General features: G+C 39.6%; 1 protein-coding gene across 1 annotated transcript; it reads left to right on the top strand.

The window, feature by feature from the left end:
• The first annotated feature begins 5,526 nt into the window (after positions 1–5,526).
• On the top strand, positions 5,527–7,180 carry LOC128532215 (uncharacterized). Its single transcript, XM_053506447.1, has 6 exons — positions 5,527–5,654; positions 5,835–6,215; positions 6,372–6,476; positions 6,593–6,688; positions 6,791–6,825; positions 7,030–7,180. The coding sequence occupies exons 1-6, from the start codon at positions 5,612–5,614 to the stop codon at positions 7,156–7,158; spliced, it is 789 nt and encodes a 262-aa protein (XP_053362422.1). The 5' UTR covers positions 5,527–5,611; the 3' UTR covers positions 7,159–7,180.
• The last annotated feature ends 10,290 nt before the right edge of the window (positions 7,181–17,470 follow it).

The raw sequence follows: 17,470 nt of genomic DNA, 5'->3' as shown, positions 1-17,470 counted from the left end.
CACATAAAATGAAAAATATCATTTAAATTTTACTTTTAAATGTCGATGATTACAGATCATGAAAATTCAGTAATTTAAAGTATTACATTTAAATTTTAGTTTAAGTAAATTACTATTCATACAGTATAAATACAGTCTATCTTCCTGTCTAGTTCAGTACGTGCAACCACAACAGAAGACGACCATCGACACTCTCCAGAAGCAGAGTAAGCCACTGAAGGCCGTTGTAGAAAGGGCTGGCTGTTCAAAGAGTGCTGTATTGAAACATACTCCAAGAAAGTTGACTGGAAAAATTGAGATTAATCTATTGTCAAGATGAAGATGAGAAAGACCCAACCCAGTAATACAGACAGGCCAAAGGCTGCTATCAAAGCAACTTAGTTTTTAATAACGCAGAGCAAGGTAAGTGGGTGCTGGGCTTTGTAGGCAAGCATCAGAGTTTTGAATTTAATGCAGGCAGCTACAGGAAGCCAATGCAGGGAGCGGAGGAGTGGGGTGATGTGGGAGAACTTGGGAAGGTTTAAAACGAGACGTGCTGCTGCATTCTGGATCAGTTGCAGAGGACGAATCGTGGACAGAGACAGGTCTGCCAGGAGTGAGTTGCAGTAGTCCAGTCTTTAAATACCAAGGTACTGAACAAGCACCTGAGTATTGTAGGCTGCAAAGAAAGAAATACGCGGATTTTTCTGATATTGTAAAGAAGAAATCTACAAGAACGAGTTAGCGATGTGTGGAGAAAATAACAGTTGATTGTCCACGGTTATCCCAAGATTGCGGGCGGTGGCTGAAGAAGTAATTTGGTTGTTGTCCAGGGATACTACAAGGTCTTGACCTAGGGATGAGTCACAAGGGATGAACAACAGTTCAGTTTTACTCAGATTGAGCTTCAGCTGATGAGCTGCCATCCAGGATGAGATATCTGTCAGACATGCTGAGATCCGGGTGGAAACCTAATTGTCAGAGGGAGGAAAGGAGAGAGTAAGTTGGGTGTCATCTGCATAACAATGGTATGAAAATCCATGCGATGATATGACCTTACCAAGAGACCGGGTATAGAGGGAGAACAGAAGAGGACCAAATACTGAGCCCTGTGGGACACCAGTAGAAAGTCTACCTGGGGCAGATGTAGATCCCCTCTATGTTACCTCATATGACCTAGGTAAGAAGCAAACCATTGCCATGCTGTTCCACAAATTCCAAGGCTTTTAAGAATAGATAAGAGAATCTTGTGGTTCACCATGTCAAATGTAGCTGACAGATCCAGGAGGATGAGGACAGATGACAGTTTAGCAGATCTAGCAGCATGGAGCTTCTCAGTGACTGACAGAAAGGCAGTCTCTGTGGAATGTGTAACTTTAAATCCAGATTGGTTGGGATCATTAAGGTTGTTTTGTGAGAGATAAAGAGACATTTGTTTATAAACAGTCCTTTCAAGAATTTTGGAAATAAAAGAGAGAAGTGATACTGGGCGATAGTTGTTTACTTCTGATTGGTCCAGGCAGGGTTTCTTAAGGATGGAAATAACCGTTGCCTTCTTAAAAGCAGCAGGAACATGACCAGATGATATGCAATGGTTGATGATGGTTGTGGTGAAGGGAAAGAGGTCCCGTAAGATGGCCTGGAGCATTGTGGAAGGGACTAGGTCTAATGAATAGGTGGTGGGCTTAGATGACGAGATGATCTGCTGAATCTTATCAGATGACAGGTTGGAGAATTCTGATACTGGAGGGAAGGGAAGTTTGGTCCAGTCTGCTACTGGAGGGAAGGGAAGTTTTGTTTGGGAGCAAAGGACTGGCTGATTGCTGCAAATTTTCCAGCGTAGAATGTGGCAAAATCGTCAGCAGTCAGAGAGGGAGGGGCAGGAGGAGTCGGTGGGTTAAGTAGTGAGGAGAAGATGTTGTGGAGTTTGCCAGGATCATGTGCAGAGGCTTCCAGCTTTTCTCTGATCACCTCCACACTCCATTCCGTTTCTTCTGTTTTGCCGCCTTGGTCATTCATGCCCGAGCACACCTGAGCCTTATCTCATTCATCACTTTCACTATATATAACTCTTCCTCACACAGCGAACTCTTGCCGAATTATTGCGTGCTTATAGCCCGGTTTTCTCGTTCCTCACGTTAAGTTTGTTCTCATCTTCACGTTGCCGAATTCTTGTTTGCTCCAAGCCAAGTGTTTTTGTGTCTAGTGTTAATAATAACAATAATACTTTTTAGCTCGCATGTTGCTGACCCTTTTTCCCCTCGAGTTACGTCTTCTGCTTCACAAATCAGAATTGTTTGCTACATTGACTGATAACCTGGCTTTGAACCTTAGCTTCCACTTTCGACGCCGACTCTGTCTATATCCGTAAGATTACTACTACTCTGATCTCACTCTGCTGCTGCTGCTGCTCTCTCTACCTGCGCTCACTCTGCTGCAACTCTTGCTCAACCAGCACTTTCTCAGCGGCGCTCGCTCTGCTGGCCACCGCGTGCTCTGTGTCACTCGTCCTTAATTCCTGTCTACAGCCACTGCCAAGCCACGCTACTGCCCACTCCAACCTGCCTCACATGGACCAGCCGTGACAATAATAAAGTGCACATGGCATTTCGAGCCATTCTTTTTGCAGAATAGTGGTAGTGCTACAGTACATGATGCTGGTGTAGGAAAATGTTTCCTGACTCGCTTCTGCAAAACACCCCAAAGTGCCTCAATGATATTTAGATCTGGTGACTGTGCAGGCCATAGGTCATGTTCAACTTCACGGTCATCTGTCTCCAGTCTTGCTGTGAGTATTGGTGCAGTATTATCCTGATACACGGCACAGCCTTCAGGATACAAACATTGGGTGCAAATGTTCCTCCAGAATGGTTTAGTAGTCCTTGGCAGTGACGCGCCAATCAAGTATTTGGCCTAGGGAATCCACCCCCATGCTTCATTTTGGCATTCAACAGTCTTGGGCTTCTCCACACCGTAACTCTCTCTGATGTGGAAAAGACAGTGAAGGTGGACTCATCAGAGAACAAAACATGTTTCCCATTGTCCCCCACCCAAGATTTTCGCTGCTGGCACCATTGAAACCGTTGTTTGGCATTGGCACGAGTGACCAAAGGTTTGGCTCTACTGTAGCAACTCAGCCATGTACATTGACCCTAAGTTGGGCAGCTGTAGTTTTATGTTCAGACAGCTTCTTCTTGCGTCCACAGTTACTCCTGCTGGATGTGGTTTGTCCTTCTTGGTTGTATGCTGACATTACCCTGGATAACGTAACTCTTGCATGTGCTGCACAGAAATGGTCACTCATGGACATTATTCATCTGTGCACACACCCCAATACACGAACAACCGGACATTGCACATTTGCACACACATTGCAACATTTGCACACATATTGCATATTGCACACTTGCACTCACGATGCTCATTTGCACACTTCATTTTTTCATTCATTCCACTTTTTATTTGCATTTAAATTTAAATTTATTTTGTCTTATACAAAAAAGTTTTATATTTCTTATATATTTTATAATTTTATATTACTTATAATTATAACTTTTATATTTTGGTCTAACTTCTTATAGTTAAACTATTTATTTATTTATTGCTTCTTTTTATATTTCTCTCTTATTTCATGTCAATTGTTTTTAAAAATTTTAAGGTCACAGGCGGTCGTATAAGCATTTTACTACATATTGTACTGTGTATGACTGTGTATGTGTCACGGAATACCAGCAGAGGGTGCCATGCGCAGAGACACCACTTTGTGTTTTCTGTGTTTTCTGTTTTTGAACTCTGTTTCCCAGAATGCACCTCAGTCAGGTGATTGGAGCGCTCACCTGATCCAAGGTAGCTAATTAAGTTCCTTATAAATAGTCTTGTCTTTAGTTTCTTCTTGTCTTGCATTTGTTGAGTTACCTTTTGTGACCACTCTATGTCTCTGCGTATGCCATTTCCCCCCTGACTCCGGGTCTGTTGTGTTCTGTTTATGTAATGCGATGTTTATTCTCCTAGCCTGTTTTTTCTCCTAGCCTGTTCTGTTTAGCTCCTAGCTTGTTATGTTTTGCTCTTGTTTTGCTTTGTTCCTTGTTTAGTTTAACTCCAGTTATGTTTAGCTTTTGGGTTCTTTATAGTTTGAGTTAATTCCTGTAGGATCTTTTGGTCTCTCCTAGTTTCATTTTAATTGTGTACGTTTATGTTTTGTTTTCATTATTAAAAGACTCATTCTCAGCATTCACCTCTGCCGCTATGCCTCTTGTTAAGTCCACACCCCATACCCGTAACAGTATGTGACAAATAAAATTTGAATTTAAATCTTGATGCATCACAAAGACTCACTGTCTTGGTCACAGATGCGCCAGCCAACAATTTGTCCTCTTTTGAACTCTGATATGTCACCCACAATGTTGTGTGCATTGCAATATTTTAAGCAAAACTGTGCTATTACTCTGCTAATTAAACCTGCTCTGCTCTTACAGATGGAATGTGCAATCAATGAAGCCACCAGGCATCTTTTCGACATGCTAGCTCACGGACGATGGGGGGAGGCGTAACACATTTGGAAGAGAGCGCTACCCGCTCCTTTGCGTGAACTCATAGACAACCCCGATTGGCTGTAGAGTCGTGATTAATGTGAGAGCACTAAATACCCCTCATCCCTCCCCTCTGAGAGAGCTCGGCCAATCAGCTCTCTCTAGACCTCCGACTGCAAGAGGTTACAGCATACATATATATATATATATATATATATATATATATATAGTGTGTGTGTATAAAATATAACATTTTAATGTACTGGATTTTTTTTCATGAGCTGCTAACTGTAGTCATTGAAATTAAAATAAAAAAAAAGACTTGGAATATTTCACTTCATGGCTAATGACTATAGACTATATAATATTTTTTTTTTATGAAAAAACAACAACCATAGAACGTGTTGAGTCCCTGCAATAAAAACCTGCATAAGAAAACAGAGATATATTGTTTAATTCATTTTAGACATTTAAACAGACATTAAAGGCTCCATAATACTTAATCTTATACAGATACTATTTATAATAAACTATTATCTCACACTTGTTTCTCATTTATCAGCTTGTATTGGTTTAAATGATTGATTATTATTATTAATATTATTATTATTATGAGGAATTATTATTATCAATTATTTAGTGTTAGTAATCTTTTTTTGCCTTTATATGAACTAAACTCACTGTAATTTCAACACTGCTGTCAAATTTGTTAATAATAAAAGCTAAATGCCAAAATTCACTGACTATTATCATATAGGCAAGCTTTAGTACAGACAAGCTGATTTTAGAGGGCAATTAAAATAAACGATGAAGTGTTTGTGTAGGCATGAGTGTGCTAAGGTCAACCACATTTTCCATTCTATCATAGCATCTTTGTCATTGAATCTCTGTGCAACACCGATATAGAAATATGTGGGGTAGGTGTAGGCAGATCACAATACCACGTGCTTATCTGATTTTTTTTAAACAACCAATCACACTGTGTGCTGGGGCTCGCTCAGTACAGACAGCTTCTAGTTGAATTCAATCCATGCTTCAACCCGCATTCATATTCTGTTGATAAATGAGATGCACACACTGTAAGATTTCTGACAAATACAAAAATGACAAAATTATGGATTTTAATTTTGATCTTCAGCACCATGTGTAAGTAATATGAGCGTAATTCCAATTTAGTTTGATAAATAAAATTATAAAATAAAATCAAAACCACTTTGTATAGAGTAGTAATAACTCCAATATAGATCTTTTAAAGTAATTATTAGGTTTTTCTGTTTAATGCCGTCTGAAATAATTTATTTTCCTTATTAAATTTACATTTTCTAGATCCAGTCCAACCTGGTAGACGCTGGGTTACTGCACAATCCCTCACAAAGTCACCAGTTTATCAGCCTGATAAAGAGCTCAGTGTGGATATTGGAAGCTCAGCTACTCTCCGGTGTTGTATTTCTAAAAATGAAGTTGGGATAATCGCCTGGTTTAAACAACCAAACAGACAAAAACCCCGGATTATGGTCAAGATATATAAAAGTACTGGAGAAACATTTTATGATGGATTCCAAAAATCTGATTATAAAATTGAAAGATTTTCAGACTGTTTCAATATGACCATTTTAAAAACCACTCAGTCTGATGAAGCCATGTACTACTGTGCCCTGATGGAAATTAACCCTGTGTTTGCAGATGGAACTTATTTAAAAATTAAAGGTGGGATTTTAACTAAAATTGATTCAGCTACTGGTTTACTGTGATTATGTTTTTCCTTAATACTATAAATAGTAATAATAATAGTTAAATACTAACTGTTTTATCTAACAACACTGAGTTACAGATATTTTATTGAATTATGATAAATGTTAACAGATGTGCATACTACTACTGCATCAGAAACATCTGTACCAGATCTGTGTGATAATTCAATCGTGTTTAAACCAACACTGCATGGAAACAGCACTAACATGAAAACAGGTAAGATGTCTCATATTTCACCATTAATGCAAGATACATTTTAGAATTTTTTTTTTTAAATATAATGCGGTGACATAACAGTATAACAGAAGTAACTCAGTCTCTGTATTCGACAGTGCTGGGTTTGGGGACGGCTTTAGGTGTGTGTGCACTTCTGATATTCTGTCTCATTTATTTCGCACTAAGAAGAAAAAATATAGAAAACTCCAGAGGTATGAGTATTTGTCATTAAAGTACTTATATTATAATTATATGAATTTTATTTGTACAAAGTTTTACTAAAAAAGACTAAAAGGTGTGTTTCTGTACTCTAGTAAATGCTTATGTAAAACATCCAGGGACGAGGCAGGTATGTGTGTTATGTATTTAAAATGTTACTACATTTATAATCTGCTTGTTATAATAGACGAGATATAACTTGTGCAGTCAGTTTGTTTAATTTTGTTTAGCTGGTGTTTTTAGTGCACTTTCCGATTTTATATGATTGTTATGTTTATTTGGTTTATTATTATTATTATTATTATTAATGTCATTTTTATTATTATTTTTTTAGGAATCTGAGAGTGAAACACTAAATTATGCAGCTGTGCAGTTTACCAAGACTAAAGCCAAAGCTGAAAGAAGGAAAGACGGCTCATCAGATAATTGTGTAACAGAAGTAATTTATAACACAATACGATAACTTTGCAAAACAGAAAAAATAAGTAACAAATGACTATAGGCAAGTGTTCTCCTAATTATTCATTACAGTGTTATGTTATGTCAACAAAAAAGGCAGAAAATGTAATACATGTTTACAATAAGAACAATAATTATTTAATAGATGTATGTATGTATATAAGATATTATGCTACAGGTTTTGTTTCTGTGCACACCTTAATAACTGAAGTTTTTTTCACTATTTATTTATGAAGTGTCGAAGTAGGCTATTTATTTTCAGTAACGTGTAAAAAAAGTTGTAAAAAATTGACAGTAACCTGAATGACTACATGCGTTGTGCTTTCTGCGAAATTATATTGGCCTGATTTGCTTAACTTTTGACACAATAAATGTAAACAGCTATTACACGGTAACATGTAACATGACCTTTATTCATTATTGAGCTTTATTCCAACTGTGTTCTAACAATAGTATATTCCATGACCACTATGTTTTCAAAAAAGTTAAACACAAATTAAAGATGTGCGACTTCAACATTAGCTGCCAGTGGGGCTTGTTTTTATCACTTATCTCTGTGCTTGTGTTTCTGGCACAAGTGAAAGGACGCTGAAAAGCATGGCTCATAAATAAAATATTTTAGACGGTAAAATATAGAGGAAATATTTTAGAGGATTAATATTTTACAGGGTTAGAGGGTTGGGTTGGGGTTTACCAGTGATGGTGTGAAACTGGTAAATGTAGGAGGATTAATTAATCAGCAGAAAAACACAACTAACTGATGTAACTGTATGTGTTGACCACAATAATACAGACCATGTCGCTGAACTGGCTTCCAACCTCTTCTTAAGATTTTTTTTGTCATTATTTTTTGTAGATTGTGTGTCAAGAAATGCATAAATATTTTCATTAAAATAAAGCATCAAACACAAATAAAAATCCTTTCAGGAGTAGAGTCTTAATCATTTGTCATGCAGTCCAGGATTTTCACTTCACACTTCATGCAACTTACAAATATCACTCAATTATTATCTGTACATGCTTTTCTTACTATAAATAAATATTATATCATGCACATATTTTTACTGTCATATTATTAAAATATATAAAAATACATTATTAAAAAAATTTAATGTTAAAATCATGTAGATAAAAAAATATGGTATTCTTAAGGGTAAGCAAATAAAGTTTATGCAGCCAACATTTTTTTTTTTAAACACTGAGTTGGTAAGCCCATGTAAAAATAGATCGATCCAGATTTACATATTTTTATTTGATTTTGTAATAAATAAATAAAACAAAACAAAACATAGTATGTATGGTTTGTTTGTAGAAACAAACATATATGGATGAATAATAATTAATCAGCAATACATTATAGTATATTAAATGCACCAGTGCAATAATTAATTTTGTTGCTAGGGAGCATCTCATTTTATTCTTATCTATCTATCTATCTATCTGTCTATCTGTCTATCTATCTATCTATCTATCAACCGTACAAGGAGACAAGTGGTACTTTATATCTGCTTCTAAGACCAGAGAGCTGAGCATTTATGATTTTACATATTGGAAATGAAACCTGTCTTTCAGAAGTGTCTTTTAGTTGTGGCTTAAATGCTGCAGTACCTCTTACCAGATGCTAATAGGCAGTAGAGACTATGTTTAGGATGAATAAAGACTTTGATTGTTCTGCATGCTTTTGTTGTGCAATGCTGGAGATACATTATGTCATTTAGTGATGCGCCAATAAAATAATGGGTCTATGGCAGAGTATCTGGAAACATGATAACTTCCTAACTGCTTGGAAAGGTCTGTGTTTTAGAGACACCTGGAAGTTACATCTCAAAACATGATATAGATAACTCATTTTTCATCAAAATATGATTAATATCAAATATAAAATATTTGAAAGTTGACTGGAAAAATTGAGAGTACTCTATTATCAAGATGAAGATGGGAAAGACCCAACCCAGTAATACAGACAGGCCGAAGGCTGCCATCAAAGCGACCTAGTTTTAAATAACGGCTCAGCAGTGCCACAGGCTGATCACCTCCATGCCATGTCACAATGTTATGATAGTTCTGCACAGAGGCCAGAGGGATTTTGTGCCATTTTTCCTGCAGACTAGAGGCCAGGTCACTAAGTGATGCTGGTGGAGAAGTTTCCTGACTCGCTCCTCCAAAACACCCCAAAGTGGCTGAATAATATTTAGATCTGGTGACTGTGCAGGCCGTGGGGGAGATCTTAATGGCAGTTTAACTTCACTTTTATGTTTATCAAACCACTCTGTCTCTAGTCTTGTGGGTGAGTATTGGTGCATTATCATCCTGATACAACATCGCCTTCGGGATACAATGTTTGAACCATTGGGTTGTTGGGTTGGGTTCTCCAGAATGGTCTTCCAGAATGGTTTGGTAGTCCTTGGCAGTGACGCGCCCATCTAGCACAAGTATTTGGCCTAGCACAAATACTTGGGCCAAGTATTGGGGAAAGACAGTGAAGGTGGACTCATCACATTGTTTACAGCCCAAGATTTCCGTTGCTGCCACCCTTCAAACCGACTTTTGCCATGGGCACGAGTAACCAAAGGTTTGTCTATAGCAGCTCGGCCATGTACATTGACCCTGTGGAGCTCAGGAGAGTTGAGGTGCACATTTAATTTTGCAGTGAGTTGGGCAGCTGTGGTTTTATGTTCAGACAGCTTCCTCTTGCGTCCACAGTTACTCCTGTTGGATGTGGTTTGTCCTTCTTAGTGGTATGCTGACATTACCCTGAATAACGTGGCGCTTGGTACATCACAAAGACTTGCTGTCTTAATCACAAATGCGTTAGCCAACAATTTGTCTTCTTTTGAACTCTGATATGTCACCCACAATGTTGTGTGCATTGCAATATTTTAAGCAAAATTGTGCTATTACTCTACTAATTAAACACACTCCACTCTTACTGTTGGGATGTGCAATCAATGAAGATTGGCCCCATGCATCTTTTAATATGAAATATTAAAATATTTTAATGTACTGGATTTTTATTTTTATTTTCATGAGCTGCTAGCTGTAGTCATTGGAATAAAAAAAAAAAAAGACTTAAAATATTTCACTTCATGGCTAATTACTATAGAATATATAATAATTTTGTAAATAAAAAAATCATAAAACGTGCAAAAAAAATTAGTCCTTGCAATAAAAACATGCATAAGAAACTAGAGATATATTGTTTAATTAATTTCAGACATTAAAACAGACATTAAAGGCTGCATAATACCATAATATCTCACACTTGTTCCTCATTTATCAACTTGTATTGGTTTAAAGGATTAATTATTATTATTTAATTTTTTATTAAGTAATATATATATATATATATATATTTATTTTTATTATTTATTATATAGTTTTAATATATAATGTATATAGAGCTAATCTTTTTTGTCTTTTTTTGAGCTAAACTCACTGTAATTTCAACACTGCTGTCAAGTTTGTTAATAATAAAAACTAAATGCCAATGTTCAATGACTGTTATCATATAGGCAAGCTTTAGTACAGACAAGCTGATTTTAGAGGGCCATTAAAATAAACAATAAGGTGTTTGGTAAACATGAGTGTGTTAAGGTAAACCACATTTTCCATTCTATCATAGCATCTTTGTCTGGTCCTACTGGCCATGGACCTAGAGGTTGTGCGTCATTGGCCCCTACCCAAGACCCTCAAGCAACTTCAATGTTTTCTCAGGTTTGGGTACGTCGATCGTCGCTTTATCCGGGACTACAGTACAGTTGCAGCACCTTTAACCGCCCTGACGCGACCATCTTCTCACCCCTTCAGACTCAACCCGGCCGCCATCTTTGCTTTTTTCGGGAACTCTGCCATCACTTCACCACTTATTTAATCCTTCGCCATCCAGATGCAAAAAACTGTTAGTTGTGGAAGTGGATGCCCTTTCTAATTTGGACACTGGGGCTGTTCTCTTGCAGCGAGGCCCAGAGCAGAAGCTGCACTTCTGTAGCTTCTTCTCCATGAAATTTGACCCCACTCAGCAGCGATATGGAGTAGGGGACTGCGAGCTGCTGGCCATAAAGTGGGCCTTGGAGGAATGTCGTCACTCCAGGGTGCCAACGAGCCGTTCATCGTCTGGACCAATCATCAGAACTTATCTGGAATTTAAAACAACTCAACCCGAGGCAGGCGCGGTGGGCACATTCGAACATTATAACTTCCATCTATCATACCGCCCGGGGTCTAAGAACACCAAGGCAGACGCCCTATCACGACAGCATGAGGAAGACGTCCCCCAGGCAGACCTGGCCTGTCCTTCCACCATCCAGGATCATTGCACGCCTCCGTTGGGACTTGGAGACGAGGGTTCGCCAGGCACAGGCTGCAAAGGCCGAACCGGTAGGCGTGTCACCTGGATGACTCTACGTGCCCCAAGTCGTAAGATCGGAGGTAATCCAATGAGGTCCTCCCTCATTTCAGTACATCCTGGCACCTGTCGCAGCCTTTAGTTCATCATACGTGCCTTCTGGTGGCCGTCCATGGCAAGGGAGAGAGGTCAGAGAGTTTGTCCAGGCATGCCCAGAGTGCGCCACGGCGGATACCAATCAACCAACGCTGGGAGAACTTCAGCCACTTCCTGTCCCCCGCTGGCCCTGGACGCACTTTGCCATCGATTTCATCATGAGCCTGCTGGTCTCCGAAGGGAAGAACACTATAATGACCATCGTCGATCGGTTCTCCAAGGCTGTGCACCTGGTGGCCCTCACCGGACTCCCATCAGCAAAGGACACAGCTGAGCTGATATTGGAACCTGCATGGGTTCCCAAAAGACATCGTCTCGGACAGGGGGCCCCAGTTCACCACCCAGTTCTGGAAGGCCTTCTGCTGTCTGATCAATTCCACCTGCAGTCTGTCAGCTGGATACCACCCCCAGACTTATGGTCAGATGGACCATAATGGTCGATCGCCAGCGCTCCTGGGCCCACTACCTCACTATCCCACAATCTCCACATTTCATCCGCCACTAACTTAATCCCATTTGAGGTATGAGCGGTCATGGATTCCGGCCCGTTTCATCCTTGACTTCCCCCCCGAGCTTATCTGGGACTACCGTCGCCGGGTATCCTGCACCCCAGAACCGTCGGGAGCCAGTCCTGGACAGGGGGGTACTGTCATGCACACTCACTCCGCAAACGGCACTAAGACCCGGAAGTAGTACGGCCGCGACACAGGAAGCATAAAAGGAGACAAAATGGTGCTTCACATCGCTCAGTCATTGAGTTTACCCTTGCTCTCTACGCAAGAGAGTCCTTAGAATAATTCGTGTAGTTATCCTGCCTGTCTTCCGCATTTGGGTTTACCATCCCAACACGGGCTAACTGCTAAGGCTTCTGTTTCACCTCGATTAGTCTGTGACAAATAGAGTGTCATTAGAGAGATTTCTTGTTTATAACAGATAAAACAGCCTTTTTTCTTGTGTGCGTGAAAAGAGTGGAGGAAGGGTAACTGTGTAAGACGAGAAGGGGGAGAGGGGAGCTTACTTTAGATATGGTCATTGTTGTAATGGCCATTCTGAAGGTGTGATGGATATTTGCTACATATTTTTTTTCCTTTTTTTTTTGGTCCAATGCAAAGTGTCAGGTAGGTTGGCAAACCAGTTAGTGGTAGTTTTGGCACTGTGCAAAATCCTGCTGGAAAAGGAAATCGTATAAAGCTCCATAAAGCTTGTTAGTAAAATCGATAAAATACAGTAGACAAACATTATCAGATGGCATTTCACCTTAAATCATCTCCAAGAATGCAACTGCTATAGACCATCTCCTAAAGACAAAATTGTGGTGGCTCTTGATGAACTGATTTGAGCCTCACTCCACTCCTCTCCCAAGGTCTTGAAATGGCTTCGCTTGACAATTTTTTATAAGCCTGCAGTCATTCCCACTGCTTGTGCACCTTTTCCTACCACACTTTCCGTTCCTAGTCAACTTTCCATAAATATGTTTTAACTCAGTGTATTAAGGCAGTGTATGATGTGCTTCCAAGCACATTTAATCTACACACATGGGGCAGAGCAGAAACACCAGCATGCCCATTGTGTTCCAAGAGAGGCACCCTAGAGCACAGCCTCATCTGCTGCAGCACGGCACTTGGAGATGGCACAGGAGCAGTTTGACGATGATGTTGACCAAATGCTGGAGGTAACAACAAAGGGAGAGGCTGACTGGAAACTTCAAGTTATGACTACAATCATTGTCAGCATTGCGGCTTAGTAAGGAGGAGAAGCAAAGCTCCGGGACTTCTTACACGAAAAATCGGAGAGCAAGGAAGATACATGACATCAGGAAGGAGATGGAAATTCTGAAGTCCCAGTATAAGGGGGCAGGAGAGAAGGAATGCATTGGCCTTGCCCAGTTGATGTGCGTTTTCCGGAAGAAGATTAGGGTTCTCCGTCGGGCAGAGTGGCACAGGAGACGACGATGCGAGAGGGCACATAAATAAGCAAGCTTTATTGCCAACCCTTTCAAGTTCACTAAAGAGCTGCAAAGAACAAAGGCAACCTGTCAGTGTTATGGCTTGACCTAGCAAATGCGTTCAGCTCCATCTATCGCCTGGCATAGTGGCTATCTATTAGGGCATTCATAGATGACCTAACAGTCATGACAGAATCAGTACCAGGCTGCCGATGGATTCTGAAGGGAAAGTTAATGGAATGGGCTCGGATGCATTTTAAACCTTCCAAATTAAGATCTATGGTGCTGAAGAAAGGCAAGGTGGAGGACAAGTTCCGGTTTTACATTACAGGTACAGCCATACCAACAATCTCAGAGAAGCCAGTCAAGAGCTTGGGCAAGGTTTTTAAGAGCTCTTTGAGAGACTCATTATCTATCCAGTCAACTTGTGCTAAGTTGAATGGCTGGCTGAAATCTGTGGACAAGTCTGGTCTACCTGGAAATTTCAAAGACTGGGTCTACCAGCATGGCATCCTTCCCAAAATCCTGTGGCCCCTCCTCATCTATGATGTCCCAATCTCTACTGTTGAGATCCTAGAGAGGAAAGTCAGCAACCACCTCCAGAAATGGCTTGGGTTACCAAAGAGTCTGAGCAGCATTGCACTTTATGGGCACAATAACATACTGCAGCTGCCCTACAAATCCTTGGAAGAGGAATTCAAGGTAACGAAGGCTAGAGAAGTGTTGCAGCACAGGGATTCAAAGGTGGCTGAAGCTGGAATCCAGGTGAGGACAGGCAGGAAGTGGAGGGCAGAGGATGCGGTCCAGAAGGCTGAGGCAAGGCTGCAGCATAGGAGCCTGGTGGAAGTGGTCTCAAAAGGCAGAGCCGGCTTAGTATCCTTTCTATACTAAAGGATATTAACTTCCCATAAACTTCCCATATAAACACCAGAGGGAAGGGGAGGCGGCGCCTTGTTCAAGAGGAGGTAAGAGCAGCAGTGAAGGAAACGAGATCCTGCAAGGTGGTGGGTTTGAAGCTACAGGTGGCCTGGACAAGATGGGACAATGCAGTAGAGAGGAAAGTGACCTGGACTGAGATCTGGAAAGCCAAACCTTACAGTATTAAATTTTTTATTCAGGCAGTGTATGATGATGTGCTTCCAAGCCCATCTAATCTACACACATGGGGCATAGCAGAAACACCAGCATGCCCATTGTGTTCTAAGAGAGGCACCCTAGAGCACATCCTCAGCTGCTGCAGCACGGCACTTGGAAAAGGACAATACCGGTGGAGATATGACCAAGTCCTGAAGACCATTGCTGAAGTTATCAGCACAGGACTGGTGTGGGCAAAGCAGTTTCGTCCCTTCAAGAAAACAATCACCTTTGTTAGAACTGGGGAGCAGGTAGCCTCAATCAAAAGAGCTCCGGCAAGGATCCTGAGCTCCAGAGATTAGAGAGCTAGAGAGCTAGAGATTGACAGCTTTTGGTGGACCTTGAACGACTGCTGAAGTTCCCAGCTACATTGCTGTCACCACCCTTCAACCAGACATTGTACCTGTGTCTGAGGTTACAAAGCAAGTTGTGCTGTTGGAGCTTGCAGTCCCATGGGAAGACCGCTTGGATGAAGACTTTGAGAGGAAGCTATCCAGGTACGCGGGACTGGTCAGTGACGGTCAGCAGGCTGGGTGAAGAGTAAGGTGCCTTCCAGTGGAGGTTGGATGCGGCCCGTTCTTTAGCCTGAGCCCTAAGAAGTTAATGCATCATTGGAAAGCAAAAGAGGAGAGCTATCCGCAGTACCACCGAAGCGGCAGAAAGGGCCTGATGGTCATGTGTTAAGAGAGACCAACCATGGAGTCGTGGTAGCTAGTTAGCCATCTAGACACAAGCTGGGGTCTGACCAACCCCGGCTGGGTCACCTGGTTGGGGGTGTATAATGTTAAAAGACTTAAAACACCCAATGATTTCAGGAACGTTATTGAAGATGTGTCCAGATGCATAAGCAGATGTATTTACATAACACTGCACATTTTGTGGCTTCTCTGTGTCGATTATCATCTTCTGGAAAACTACGAGGTCAGAAGTCTTCCCCATATGTGTGCTGAACTAGAACAAAAGATACACTGTATTTATACTGTATGTATAGTAATTACTCAAACACTTAAAATGAAATATTTTAATATTTTCAGAATCTTATTTTCATGAGCTGTAAGAAATAATAATCAAAATGAAAACAAAAAAGGCTTGAATTATTTCACTTTACATGTAATGAATCTAGACTATATAAAAGTTTCACTTACTTAATTTAATTATGAAAGAAAGTGTACTTTTTCACAATATAAAAATGTTGAAAATGCACTGCGTATCTCTCAAGATAAAAGAATCTTAAGAACCACGGACAGCGACAAACTTTCACTATTCATTTTATTTCTCTTCAATCTCAGACTCAGGCATTTCCAATTCTAGTCTCTCTCACACAGTGTTCACACACTTTTTTATGCTTTTCTCCAACTTCACTGTAAGTGCTTTCAATGTAGTACCAAATTACCAAATGCATCAACCAGTGAGCATTAGTGAAGCACACACCATAATATTTTATAAATAAAAAGATTTAATGACTAATAAAACATTGGAAAACTCCTCATAGCTTAGATTTATTAGGAAAAAAGTTATCTGATTGTTTTAAAAGGTTTTTTTATTGCATGGAAATCTTCCTTAACTCCTCTACTCTTAGGCATTTAAACTTTATAAAAATAAACTGAAAAGTCAGTAAGATTTCCGACAACAGCTTTGGGATTAAGATTCACAATGCTCTGACTCAGTGTTGGTGTAACTGCTGAACTATACGTATTTCATAGGAAAATCTCAAATGATAAATGACTAAAAGTTACAGTGCAATCATCCACTAGGTGGCAGTACTTTCTTACCTATGATGGGCAATTAAGTCGAAAGTGGAATAAAAAAACGTGTGAACTAAAAGTATCTTAAATCAAGACAAATCTCTTTTAAAAAAATAGATATTTCAACAAACCAAATATAAGATTATTAAGCCTATTTCTGGACAAGTTCTATAAAATGTTTAAATATAACTTTCTTGTTCTATCGTTAGATACTTTTGCTAGATTTATGTATTTCTTTTTCTTTTCTTATTTATTTCTTAATTTCTTAGATTTTTTTCACTGTAATTTAATTTCTTTTAATGTACAACCTCACTCCAAGAGATTCCCACATGTTGGGCCATTAAAGGAGTTCCTGAGAGGCCAGAATTTTAGATGTGAAACAGGCAGTCTGATAGAAAACTTTCTACCTTGATGGTATCCAAGCCTAGTGAAACACTGGGACAAGTGTGTTAGTGTATCAGGGGATTATACAGAGAAATAAAGGCAGTTTTTGCTCTCAGAACTGTGTTCTGTTATTCTGAAAGTCCCAGTTTGACTTGACGAACATCCTCAGGTTAAGCTATGATAGTAGAATCTGGGTGTACCAAAAGTCAGGTTAAAATATTGGATTCAAGAAATGTTGCTGTTACATATTAATTTATATACTTAAAATTACTGACACTTGTACATTATTGTGTATTTTTGATTGTGACAAACCTTGTGCTAAGACTGATCTGTTTTAGGTCACACAGCAGGCCTTGACTTTACCAGCTTGTTTTCGTTCATTATATACAAATATTTATGAAGACATTTAGTTATATCACACACTTAAATATAGTTCAGCTGTTTCTGGTGGACTTCATCACCTTTTTTCAGCCTGCATTAATAACAAACCTGTAATTGATGCTGTATATTCGTCATAAAAGTCAGTAGTTGGTCAGTTTTAGTTTGTCAGACTTTGTGGTTGCATTTGTGTTTCATGTTTAAGCAACAAAAACATTTCTAGCATTTG

This window comes from Clarias gariepinus, chromosome 10, assembly GCF_024256425.1.
Source record: "Clarias gariepinus isolate MV-2021 ecotype Netherlands chromosome 10, CGAR_prim_01v2, whole genome shotgun sequence".
Taxonomy (NCBI): Eukaryota; Metazoa; Chordata; class Actinopteri; order Siluriformes; family Clariidae; genus Clarias; species Clarias gariepinus.
This window is presented reverse-complemented; position numbering and strand designations above follow the sequence as displayed.

Bases quoted from the DNA above. Each gene is read 5' to 3' on its own strand.
- LOC128532215 (XM_053506447.1), top strand. From the start codon at position 5,612: ATGACAAAATTATGGATTTTAATTTTGATCTTCAGCACCATGT. The intron at 6,477-6,592 runs GTAAGATGTCTC...TGTATTCGACAG, and splicing joins CAGCACTAACATGAAAACAG to TGCTGGGTTTGGGGACGGCT. The intron at 6,826-7,029 runs GTATGTGTGTTA...TTATTTTTTTAG, and splicing joins AACATCCAGGGACGAGGCAG to GAATCTGAGAGTGAAACACT.